At 36.0% G+C, this 13,079-nt stretch overlaps 1 protein-coding gene and 1 long non-coding RNA gene across 2 annotated transcripts; both read right to left on the minus strand.

Moving 5' to 3' along the window:
• Positions 1-5,742: 5,742 nt before the first annotated feature.
• On the minus strand, positions 5,743-10,831 carry LOC145167529 (putative disease resistance RPP13-like protein 1). The gene is made up of 3 exons (XM_079086744.1): positions 7,369-10,831; positions 6,548-6,649; positions 5,743-5,993 (listed from the first exon to the last, which is right to left on the minus strand). The coding sequence occupies exon 1, from the start codon at positions 10,785-10,787 to the stop codon at positions 7,392-7,394; it is 3,396 nt and encodes a 1,131-aa protein (XP_078942870.1). The 5' UTR covers positions 10,788-10,831; the 3' UTR covers positions 5,743-5,993; positions 6,548-6,649; positions 7,369-7,391.
• Positions 10,832-11,023: 192 nt separating this feature from the next.
• LOC145167530 (uncharacterized) lies at positions 11,024-12,630 on the minus strand. Its single transcript, XR_013741218.1, has 3 exons — positions 12,342-12,630; positions 11,300-11,432; positions 11,024-11,110 (listed from the first exon to the last, which is right to left on the minus strand). It is a non-coding gene; the product is annotated as an uncharacterized LOC145167530 (long non-coding RNA).
• Between the last annotated feature and the right edge of the window lie 449 nt (positions 12,631-13,079).

The following is a 13,079-nucleotide window of genomic DNA, read 5'->3' on the forward strand; positions in this document are numbered from 1 at the left end:
AGTGAGATATGCTTGGGAGGCCCAAAAACTCAAAGAAGCCCATTTCAGGCACCACCCGCGCAACCCACCCGCGCAGCAGCACGCAGGTCGCGCAAGGCCCTGCAGGGGCATTTCCGGGATTTCTTGTTTTGAGCTATATGGGGAAGGTTGGTGTGCCACTTTTCCACACTCTTGAACATCTAATTTTTGAGCATTCTCTCTGGAGTTTGAAGACTTTTGAAGGTCAAGAACACCTCAAGAACATCATCTTTTTACCTCTTGATTCTTGTTTAATGTTTGGTACAATTTTCTCTAACTTTGTTTTCTTAAGTTTAGCCATGCTTGGCTAAACAAATCTTGGTTGACTTTTGTTGAATCCTTTGAACTTTTGTTGAATGTTGAAGAATCCATGAACTTGTTCTTAAATCTTTATGGAAATGTTTTGTGTTTTAGCATATTATCACTACTTGTATGTTTTTATTCATGAGTTTAAATGTGTTTGTGGTGATTAGTTGGCTAATTTCTTGATTAAGTAAAGGATCCTCAAATTAGAAAGCAACAAATGATTTTTGTGTTGTTTTTGCTTCACACAATCATAAAAACATTTCCTCCAACATGGTAGTGAAAGCATTTGACTCCTCTTGGATTTGGTGACTTTTTGGTTCTTAATTCTAGTTGACTTTCACTAATTACATGCTTAATGGAAATTATGACTTTGATTAAGGAAATTGTTATGAGCTTCTCTAACCATTTTAACAACTAAGAAAAGTCTAGGTAATCTCAAGCTTCTTGGATTACTATAGCCAAATTAAGGATTTAAATCAAGTATTGCACCATTGGATTCTAATGATATGTTCATCAAAAGTCAAATTGAGGAAACCTTAAGTCAATCATCCTTCTCTTATTGATTTTACATAAAACTATTATTTTTGTTGTAATTGTTTATTTAAATCTTAGTTTAATTCTAGTTTATTTCAAGTATTTAAAAAGACCAACCCCCCCCCCCCCCCATTTTTATTTTGATTGTTTTTTTACAAGTATTTTTTTTACAAAGAGATTTTTCATAGAGTTATAAAATTGAACCAAGCTCCGTGGATTCGACCCCCTTACCACTATACACTATTTTAGTGTAAAAGATTTAGGGTTATTAATTTTGTTGGCCTCGACAACCACCATGTTTATTTAAATAAATTAAAAAATCATGCGCAAAATAGTCTTTTTAGGTAAGACATAGACCAAGCACGCAACAAAAACAAACAGTAGAGACATTCCGAGTTAAAAAAATAAATTGGGGTAATTTGCATGTTTGGTCCCTAACTAATTTTTTTTAACTTGGAAGGTCCCTACTTTCTGTTTTTGTTGCGTGCTTGGTCCCTATCTTATCTAAAAAGACTATTTTGCCCTTGATTTTTTAATTTATTTAAATAAACACACCCCCAACCCCACTTCCACCTCACCTTACCTTACTTTATTTAAATAAATTAAAAAATCAAAGGCAAAATAGACTTTTTAGGTAAGATAGGGACCAAGCGTGCAAAAAAAACAAACTATAAAGACCTTCCGAGTTAAAAAAATATGTTAGGGACCAAACGTACAAATTACCCCAAGCCATAGGACCATTCATGTAATTTACTCTTAATTTAATTTGCCACGTATCATATGAAAACCCACTTTCACAGCCCCTTCTCCTCCATTCCACGGCCTTTATCCACCTAACATGTGGAAACAGTGAAATAACAACTCCAAGCCTCCAAGAGTGCTTCCTCATCGCGTGAAGTCTAATTTGCTTCAAGCACCATGTATTCGTTTGCTCACCAGGCAAGGATGTTTTCTTAGGGTTTTGCATAGTTTTTCATTTTTGAAATTAAAAAGGATTTTCATGCAAAAATGATAATTTTCTTCATCCTTTTCGATATTGTTAAGTATATTGGACTTCAATTGAAGTATTTGTGAAGAAATTAAAGCGTTCTGAGTGAAATTTTTGTTCCTTTTCAGTCCATGCATCATTTTTTTGAACATCTGAAATCATTTATAGCAGTTTAAATCGTGTTATGGAATTATCATAGTTTAAATCATTTTATCAGCTCCATCCAGATTGGAATTAAGTTTGTACTAACCTATTAAATGAATAAATCAACCTAATATCTTTTTTTAACTGAAAAAAATAAAGTTTACATGTTACGAACTTAGGAACCGTAGTTCAAAAGGTGGAAGCTTTACCACTAAACCAAGATAGACATTTTAAAATCAACCTAATATGAAAACAGTTGCACATGTAAATGTTAACATTATTGATTTTTTTTGAACAACAAATATAAATATATACTAAACTACTCCTAAATTAATCCACCTATGTCCACAGTGGGACTTGAACCTCCGACCTCAAGGAGGGAGGGCAACACCGGATACCGCTAGGCTGGAAGCTCTTTGGTATAGGTATTTTAGCATTATATGGCTACCCCTCGATAGTAATAGTAAGGATGTCAAGGGTTAAAAAAGTAAAATAATCATTATTATTTAGGAGGCACCCAAATAGATACGAGTTTCAGATGACTTATAGTGTTATATACATTGTACAAAATTGGCTGAAACTATCCATGGTTAAAATTCGTATGCTTCAAGATTCAAAAAGAGAAGTGAAGAAAAAGGTTTGGAATGTTGGATGATGGTAAGTAAGGATAGATTATGCAAAGTTTTGGTAGTAAACACTCTGAAGCACATGGCCTTTACTAAGGGCGAATGGAATGGAGCTGCGGGGAGGGGTGCGGGACGTTTCTTGCATGCGGGAACACCGTACCGTCGATACGGGATGCGAAGCGCGGGAAGGAGGTGGGGATGACGCGTTCTCACTCTTCACCTCATTCGTCCGTTATTTTTTTTCTTTTTTTGATTCAAACGGAAATATAGCCGTTAATATATATATATATATATATATATATATATATATATATATATATATATATATATATATTTGTTTTTTCCCCTTTTTTAAACTATAAATACCACAACACCCAACCGTTTTTTAACCCATACCTTATACTTCTCTCCAAAAAATATTAATCAAAATGTCATCATCTTCATCATCCGATTCGACGGCTGTAGTGGAGGCTAAGTTTATCGGTTCTGTCATGGCTAAAACGGTTGCATACTATCAAAACCGACTAGGCGAAACATCACGTGCACGATCTAAACCAAGAAAGCCGCAGTTGCATAGAAATCACGAAGCCGAACACGATCATCTTATTGAAGATTACTTTGCAGATGACGTCATCTACGCTGTAAAGTTTCGACGTCGGTTCCGGATGAGGAAGGAACTATTCTTATGTATTGTTGGCGATTTGGAAGGTCGTTTTCCATATTTCCAATGGAAAATGGATGCAAGGCGGATAAAAGGTTTCTCTCCCATTCAAAAATGCACGGCTGCAATTCGTCAGTTAACATACAACATGGGCGTATACAAATGGGACGAGTATTTTAGGATGTCATAGCGTACCGTGCGGGAGTGTGTGTACAAGTTCTGCAAAAGCGTTCTGTTTGGTTTACGGGCAACAATATTTGCGCAAACCAACTATCAACGATATCCACCAATTGTACACGGTGCATGAAGGAAAGCATGGATTCCCTGGAATGCTTGGTAGTATCGATTGCATGCATTGGGGTTGGTCATTATGCCCCAACGCATGGCGTGGTATTTGGATATCGCATCACATGATCTTTGGATATGGCATGCATTCTTTGGTCCAGCTGGTGCAAACAATGACATCAATGTGCTAGACCAGTCGCCGGTATTCAACGATATCTACCTTGGAAAGTCGCACAATGTACCTTTTCAAGAAAATGGGGTAGCATATAAGCGTGACTACTATCTTACTGACGCTATATATCCCCCCTTGTCTGTTTTTGTGAAATCGTTTACATGTCCTAACGACCCGAAATGGAAAAAGTTTAAAGAGGCGCAAGAGTCAGCTAGGAAGGATGTGGAGCGAACATTTGGTGTACTTAAGAGACGTTGACAAGTACTAGCAATCAGGGCAAGGTCATATAAAGTGAAAAGGTTACAGCACGTAATGTATGCATGTATCATATTGCATAATATGATTCTTGAAGACGAAGGAATAGCGATATGTCGGTACAACGAAAATGAAGTTTTGTCAAATGTCGAAGGAGTAGCCGTTGGTACACAAGAGTATAGGGCGAATAGAAGAGAAGTACACAATCACGATATTCATCACGCCCTTCATGCTGATTTGGTGGAGCACATTTATAGGGCTCATATTCAGCCCCCGATAGAGTTTTCTCGCGATGATTTGTTTGACGAATCAGACGAAGATTCTGATATGTTCTTCGAGAGCGAAGATTCCGATGACGAGAGTGACGTTCGGGAGAATGAGGAAGAAGATGAGGCCGATGACGAGGATGATGATTCCGAGTGACGTATTTTGATTTTTTGTTTGATTTTTTTTTGGTTTTTTTTTTTAATTTTCTACTTATTTAAATATTAGGTGTAATGTAATTTTTATTTTAATCAATGAAATGCTTTTTATTTTTAATTAAATTTTATGTTTAGTATTAATTTAAAAATTATAAATTATAAAAAAAATTAATTTTATTTAAAAAAAATAGTGAGGGAAGCCCTTCCAACCAATTCCTTAGGTTTTAGGTGAAGGAAAAGAAAGTGAGGGAAAGGGTAGTATGGCCCACAAAAAGTGAGGGAAGCTTCCCTCGCACTACCTCCGGTCTAAGAAAAATAAAATAAAAGTAGAACGCTTGATTATTAGTAACAAGTATGCAATACTCCAATTATGTAACCATCCGTCAATAAACAAACCTAGCGTAAATATGCCTTGATTAATTTTTGACATAAACCATCATTTTGAAACAAGAGAACATTTATAACAATGATTTTAAAAAAGTTTCACTATCTAAATATATTTTAGGCAAGTTATGACATGTTTACTGTAAAACATATAGGAAAGTACCGACCAACCCACTCAACGAACTTGTATACTACTAGTTCAACAATGACCTCAGTTCTAATATAGTATATAAATAAATATGTAAATGGTTTTTAGAGACATTTTAATTAGGTCGTTTATCTTATATGGTGTTAACACTAAATAATAAAACGAAACTCTTTCTCTAAAAAAAGGAATAAAGGTTTGATGTATAAGTAATAGCATAGAAGCTCGTTATCAATTTTAGCATAAAGGTTTGAGTACTGCTTCAGGAACTGTTTGATATAATAGCATAGAAGCTAGCTGTGTTTATCCCAAGAAATATGAAAAACAAAACCCATTGCTTTCTAGTGACCATAGTCACAATCAATGCCACTATTCTTTGTATGATATTCTCTTTCATTGTCTCTAATCTATTTTACAAGTAATCGGCTATCATGACTGTTAATTGGTGGCTGGTTTGGTGTTCACATTGGCTTCAGATGGGTGAGTTTCCAAGTTGGTTCTCTTTCTTTGTCTCATTTTTCTTATCTGCTTTTGGTAAGCTGTGTATGTCAAGTGTAATTCTTTTAAGCATAATAGTCGGAGATGGTGGAAACTTGTAAAGTAGACGATTTAACGCATGATTTAGATATTGAAGTCCTTAAAAAGTGAAAATATAGACACTGGTGACATAAAGTACGGCCTAAAAGTTACAGGGTGACACATGCTCATCAACCCCAATGCGTTCTCTTTATATAACAAACTGGAATTTGTTTTAGGCCTGAATTTGTTTTAATTTCTATAAGGATGACATATCCTCCCAATATTTAGAAACCAAAATTCTGATAATTATTTTATTTTATTTTTAATTTTCCAAGACTAAACCAAAATTTAATAAAACACATCCAAAAAACCAAATATCCAGAAATATATCAATTTTAATACCATGGTCTAATTACAGAACGATTATTCTTGGAGCACATGCTTGTGGACATCAGCCTCAGCCTCAGCCTCATTGACCGAAGAAGAGAATTCTCCATGTTGCTTACATGCATCATACTTTACAATAAGCTTCTTCTGCATTTTTGAAACAGAACGTTTAGAAGTAGTATTTTGTACCCTAAAAGGAATACATTTTGCATTACCCTAACTAAAAATGAATTTAGACAACAAAATCCACTGAAATTTAACTAAAAAGATGCAGCTTTTATCCCATTGAAAGTGCAGCCCCTGTTTTGTCCTTTAGTTTTCTTACAAAAAGCTACAAATTTTCTGGTTAAATGCAAGAAATAGCAACACACTTCCAAAATTGCTGCTGGAATTTTGTTCATAATTGAAGCTACAACTTTTCTGGAATTTTGTTTCATAATCTTGATATTTAGCACAAACAAAACCTAAAATAGATTAGTTTTACATTCTTTGTCATCAGTTTTACATTTAGAGGAGTTAGAGAGTACATTGCTAAGTAATCTCAGCATTAGCTCCACATTTAGATTTAGTACAAACAGAACCTAAAACAGTTATATCAACCGTGACACCAAAGTGATAATCCTATAATCTATCTTTTGAATCATCAATATTATTCATCAAGGATTACAATTAATACACAAAATAGGAAAGTATTAACTTACATAATCGTGATGGGTGGCCTTGTTAGCCCAACCACGGATTTGATTGCAATGCATGTTTTTCCAACCTTCTATCAGACTCTATTCTTGTCGTGTTTCTTTCGCCTATAAATAAATCAAAAATAAATTATTAGTACAAGTTTAGAGCTAGTAATATATATCTAATATTACTAATAGGCTATTGAACTTATATACTTCTTTATGTCATTTAGTAGAAAAAGACGAAGTGCCATGAAAATTATCATAAGGCAATTTTTCTCTGTTTTTAGAAGTTAGGACTTGACTACCCAAGAAGTATTTCACAACTAAATTATATTGGTTAACAATAGGACTTGCGGGTTAACAAAAGGACTTGCTGATATCGGGACAAAAACTTATTCTTGGATAATCGCGAAAGTCTTCTTTTTGAGTAAAAGAAAGACTTATTATCTAATGTATGCATATATTGATCTATAAAGTATAAACTACAACAGGTCAAAGACAGAGGGAGGGGCTTACCTTCAATTAAATTGTAAATCCTAGGGCATATTCTAATTCATGAGATGCTTGAGAGAAGTATTTACACTTCTTTAACCAGTTTGACTTATTTTGGAATTCATGGTGGCCTTTCCATGTACACAACTTCAATCATATTCAATAACTAGAAACAAAAAAAGAAGCAATTGCATGTACATTTTAGCATCCATATATGTTGACACACTAACAATATTTTTTTTATTATATACTCGCTTATATGGATAGAATATTTGCGTTTTGTTTATAGTAAGAAAGCAAAATCAATTATTATATATTTATAATTTATCAAGGCGGACGGAGAACATTACCTTGATATTAAGTTTGTAACTCCTCAGTATATGTTGGTGAAGGGGATTTCTGAGACGAGGGGCCAGTAGGAGCCTCCTTTACTACTCCGTTCTTTCAGTTTTGGGCATCCAATAATTCTCAATATCAAAAGTGAAGCAAACAACATTTCTGGTAGATCTATCGTCTTTGGGCATTTGTAAATGAAGAGACTCTGGAGGGATGTGAGGTGTTGGAGTCCCATTGAAACCGATTCCACTTTCTCAAATTCTTCTATGCGGAGAGAGGTAAGAGTTGAAGGAAGAAGATGGGACAACTGACTGAAATTACTCACATCTTCCGACTGTCCACCTATTAAAGTTAGGTTAACAAGTGAGGTTGGAAAAGTCTGTGGGCCCCACTCTGAAATGGGCTTCTTCAACCCTCCTATGCTAAGTGAACACAATTTTGGAGGCCAAAGCCCACCAGAAAAGGAAACATCCAGACTTTGACAAAATACTATTGTCAGATTTATTAACACATTGAGTTTCGGCAACTCTTGGTCAGGAAATGATTCCATATTTGGACACTGGCTTACATAGATAACCCTGAGGTGATGGAAGGAACTCAATTCAGTGATCGATTTCATATTTGGCCACTGACTTATAGAAACAGATTCAAGCATCAGTATGCTTGAGCTGATCAGCGTCTTAGTCTTCTCTTGTCCTACCAGAAACTCCTTTTCACATAATACGATGCGAAGCGATTTAAGGCTATTTGGACAGCTGCAATGCTCCAATCCTTTACAATCCCGTACAGTCAAGGTTGTAAAAGATGTTAGGTTGCTACCACAATTATCCTTCTCTTTCTCTCCTAAACTCACAAAATTTGAACAATTATGGACTTCCAGCTTCCTTAAATTCACAAAAGCCTTACTTGCCTCTGCTTCTGATTCCCACAAGTATCTTATTTCATCACACCCTCTGATGCTTACTTCTTCAACTGCCCGAAGATGCTCTTTAACACCTCCCCACACCTGATCATTGAGTCCTGAAATAGAACTTATATCCAACTTGGTGATTGATGAACCTGCCTGAACCAAACTTCTTAACACCTCATGACCACAACCATCTACTCCTAGAACCCTCAGTGAAGGTAATGCTCCAAGTGAGACTCTAAACAAATTAGGACAACTTTCAATACGAAGCTCTTGAAGGCATGGAAATGTTGTATCGACAAGTACCCCATTATTATTGGTTGACCATGCCTCCCACCCTTTCATATCTCGAAAAGTTAGATTTTCAAGTGAAGGGAATGGAAGACCATTAGTCCCAAGAAACTCCAAAGCAACAACTTTCACCTCATCCATGCCTTCAATAACCAACTGCTTAAGTGATGGTAGCTGCCCAAGTAACGGTAGAGATGTACACTTTTTACAACCACTTATCGAAACTCGAGTCAGCCGACCAAACGAGGGATTCCCAACCCAACTCGGAAACTCTATACCTCCATATGACACAATTTTCAGTTCTTTTAGAGTATCACTACAAGGCTTCAGCACATTCAGGACATCCTTTTCAAGCCTTTCCTTTCGAGAATTATCAAATACATCACTCCATTCCAACTCTAACTCACTTAGCTTCTTTTCAGATAAGTTCGCTTCCTGTGCATGCATTGAGCCTTGAACCTTTTCCAGCTCCTTAATGGAAATTTTCCCTTGGAGATTCTTTAAATCTTTAAGATCTCTTATTGAAAATCCATTGTCTCCTTCAATAATGATCCCATAGAGAGTTTGTAGGCTTTTCAACTCAAGAATCCCTACAGGCATCTTCTTCAAATGCGGAGTATCTCTCATGTCAAAATGCCGCAAATTTTTAAGCTTTACGAAGCTCTCTGGCAACTTTTTCAAACTCGTACAACTAGAAACAATCAACGTCTGAAGATTATAAAGGTTGCAGACACTATCCGGTAAATGTGTGATTTCAGTTCGAGAGAAATTAAGATACCGCAAGTGCTTCAAACTACCAATGGAGTCAGGTACCTCATTTATGCTAAGATCACTCAAACATAGGACCCTTAACAAAGGTGACTCATGTAGTAAGTCGTCCAGGACTTTATTTGATAGGTAAAATGTTCTCCAACTTTCTTTTATCCCAGCATACACTCCTAAGAATGTTCTCAAATTTCTAGCTCCTTTGAATGCCTCAAACCTTTTGTAAAGCATACAATACTCACAAACAAATGACATATGGCGGTGTTTTTCCAAAGCTTCCTTCGGAAGTTCCTTCTTCATCCCAATATCTAACCTTGAAAAAAAATCTCCAGCAACAGATTTGGCCAAGTCATTCATCAGGTCATGCATCACAAACAACGACTTGTCATCAGGTGCATGTTGAAAAAATGATCTTGACAACAAATCTTCAAAACCTTCAAGACCCAAGCGTTCCATCGACTTGCTGGTGGTTGATGGGTGAAAAAACCCTTCTGCCATCCACAAAAGAATCAACTCCTCCTTATTAAACACATAGTCTTTGGGGAACAAGGAGCAGTATGCAAACAAAAGCTTCAAAGAGGCAGACAGATCACTATAGCTTAGTCTAAGAGCCGGAACAATCTCATCTACCTTTCCTGACTTCCATACCTCATTATTCAACAGTTGCTTCCATTCTTCCTCGTCTGTTTTGGTCCTCAATAATCTCCCAAGGGCAATCAAAGCCAACGGCAAACCGTCACATTTTTCAATAATACCTTCACCATGTGGTTTTAGTGTCGGATGTGAATCAAAGTTACTTTTACCCAAGGCATGTTGACAAAATAATGATAGAGCATTGTCACGTGACAAAACCGAAAGATGGTAAGGTTGATCGTAACCCAGTTGGGTTAGCAATGACATCTTTCGAGTCGTCATAATAATTTTACTTCCGGCTGCCCCTGCAAGAAATGGGCGTTCCAGAATTTCCCAATCCGCATAGCTTTCACTCCAAACGTCATCAAGAACAATAAGAAATTGTTTCTTTGAAATCTTCTCTTTTAAAGCTACTTGAAGCAGGTTTAAGTCCTTAAATTCTTCGTTTCCACCACCTATCGATTGGAAGATAATTTTGGTTATATTGAAGATATCAAACTCGTCAGAAACACAAACCCACGCCTTGAGTTCGAAGTGAGCCTTCCCTTGCATCTCGTCATACAAAAGTCTAGCTAGAGTAGTCTTACCCACCCCACCCATACCAACTATGGGTACGATGCTAAAGTTTCTATCACTTTGTTCATCCTCCCGCAGCTTATGGAGCAATGCATCCTTATCAGCTTCACGACCAACAACGCTCGATGCATCTATCAAAGAGGTTTGTAATCTTCTGGTTGTTTGTTTTCGGCTTTCACATTTCACACTTAAACCAAGATTATTTTTTTCCTCTACCAGTTCTTGTAAAGTGATGGTAATATTATCTAACTTCCTATGCATCCTACTACTAAGTGAGAAATTTGTGCAACATGTTGGGATTAGCTTTCTTACCATGCTTGTCGAGGCTCCAGATTCATCAGTCAGCTCCCGATGCATAGCTTCGGTAGCCAAATCGTCAAGTAGGTCGTCTATGTCATAAGCCAAATGTTGGAGACCATTCAGCCATCTTTTAACAGCTTTATTAGCTATTTCCTTCTGAGAAGCATCATTAAGCAGATCCTGGATCTGGTCTAATGACCTCTTCAATTTCTTGAGCTCGGAATCGATTCCCTTAGCACGAGCAATCTTCTTCAAGGCTTCAGAGGCTAGCTTTTCGAAGACTACTGTCAAGAATGCAGAAAGAACGATTTCAGCCATTGCTTATAGTGAAGACTCAAAATGGGAGCACTTGGTAAGTATGTATGAATTTTTGGGATGTAGATGAAATGAGGGCAGAAATAAGAACAATTCAAGCCATTCTTTATAGTGATTTCAGCGATTTTATGGTCATAATTTTATCATATATATTCCACCTCCTAGCCTGCTGACAAAACGCAATCAACCACTCCAGAATATAAAAGGGAGTACGAAGTGTTTGACTTTTTTTATAATTTTAATATTCTTTTGCACCCTCTAGCCGGCAGCCAATGTAATATGCACCCACCACTAGAAAACAAAGAAAGGGAGAAGATAATGTTAGATGCTTATATAATCTTAATATTATTAATAAATTTTTCTACATCAGTTGGTAATAGTTGAGCATTTTTTAATTGAGGTATCAAATAGGGAAATTTGAGCTTCTATGCCCAATAGGCAATAACATCACTTATATATGTTCAATAATATCATCTTATTAAAATCAACACCGTCTATGTTGGGACATTTTTCATAATAAAGATTTTTACAAATTTCAAATAACTAAAACTGTCTTCTTGGTATTTTTCATATAAATCATATATGTTTATATTCTATTGGCAAGTAAGTTTGTAATTATGATAAACACTTAATAATTCTCGTTTATTCATGGGATACATCTCGAATGGTTTATTGTATTTATTTTTATTTTTGTTAAAAGTTTCATTTAATGTAAGCTTTTATACAAGATACCTACGTGTATGCCTGATAATAAGATTAAAATATATCAATCTGACAACAAGTTGCTACCACTTATTAACATATTCCAGTTTTTTGTATATAAAATATTATTACGGAAATATGTAAAATGTCAAATATAGCTTGTTTGAGTAATTAAAATAACAAACAAATAGAATTTAATTGGCACATCATACATCGTTTTGGTCTTTTGCTTCTATATATATTTACTTTTGCAAACCTATTACTAGCACTTTTTCACAAAAAATACCAAAAGTTAAAACATTTCAAGTCCAGATTATACCAATCAAACCAAGAAAAACAGAATGTCTCACACATAGCAAAATACAAAATCAGATCAAAAATATGATACATGAACAAAATTCAAAATACAAAACAGAAAACACGGATTAAACAATAATTAATCATAAAAGAAGCAGCAAAGTACAGAGCACAAGCAGTATTAGTGTACAAGTATATTACCTCCTTCCAAATTACAAAGTTAAGCAGGCGAACTGCGAATTAACAAAGTGAGAGCGTAGAGGACTTCTGGGCAGGAAATGGCGATGGCCATGGGGTACTCAACAGTTGCTGACCTGTAGCCGCACAGGCGATGAAGTCGGGGCAGGCGTTCAAGGCGGAGCAGCCGAGCAGGGGTAGCGATGGGTTGCCCATTTCGGGGAATGTTTTTGTTTTGAGGGAATCGTCGTCAGAGGGCTTTGGGGATGGGGAAATGTTCTTTTTCAATAGGAAGGGGATCTTTTATGGCTAATAAAAATTAACTAAATCTGTATTTTGTGACAAAATAATCGTTTTACTATATATTCTAAAATGATTATGTATTTTGTGGTGAGATTATTTACGATTTGCAAATAGACTTCCAATAGTCCTACTATGGTCAACGTATATTGCACAAACCTAAGTTTTGATTATATTACACCAATGGTCCCTGTGGTTTATGGTGGTCTGATACTTGGTCCTTAACTTTTTTTTTTAACCCGGCCTAGTAGTATGTATGTTTTTGTTGGGGTGTTAGTATTTGCCACGTAGCGATGAGATAGGTCCCATAACTAAATCGAAAACCAAAAATAAGAAACTATGGGAACCAAAAAACCGAACCAAAAATATCGGTTCGGTTTCGGTGCGGTTCCGGTTCTTTGGTTCCAAAACCGCAAAGAACGGAACTTCTAAAGTACATTACCATTTTGATGTGACATTCTC

Source organism: Lactuca virosa, chromosome 3 (genome assembly GCF_052849685.1).
Source record: "Lactuca virosa cultivar CGN04683 chromosome 3, Lactuca_virosa_CGN04683_v6, whole genome shotgun sequence".
Taxonomy (NCBI): domain Eukaryota; kingdom Viridiplantae; phylum Streptophyta; class Magnoliopsida; order Asterales; family Asteraceae; genus Lactuca; species Lactuca virosa.

What these genes read in the sequence shown, in the direction of transcription:
- LOC145167529 (XM_079086744.1), bottom strand. Translation starts at nt 10,787, where the DNA reads ATGCATAGGAAGTTAGATAATATTACCATCACTTTACAAGAACTGGTA.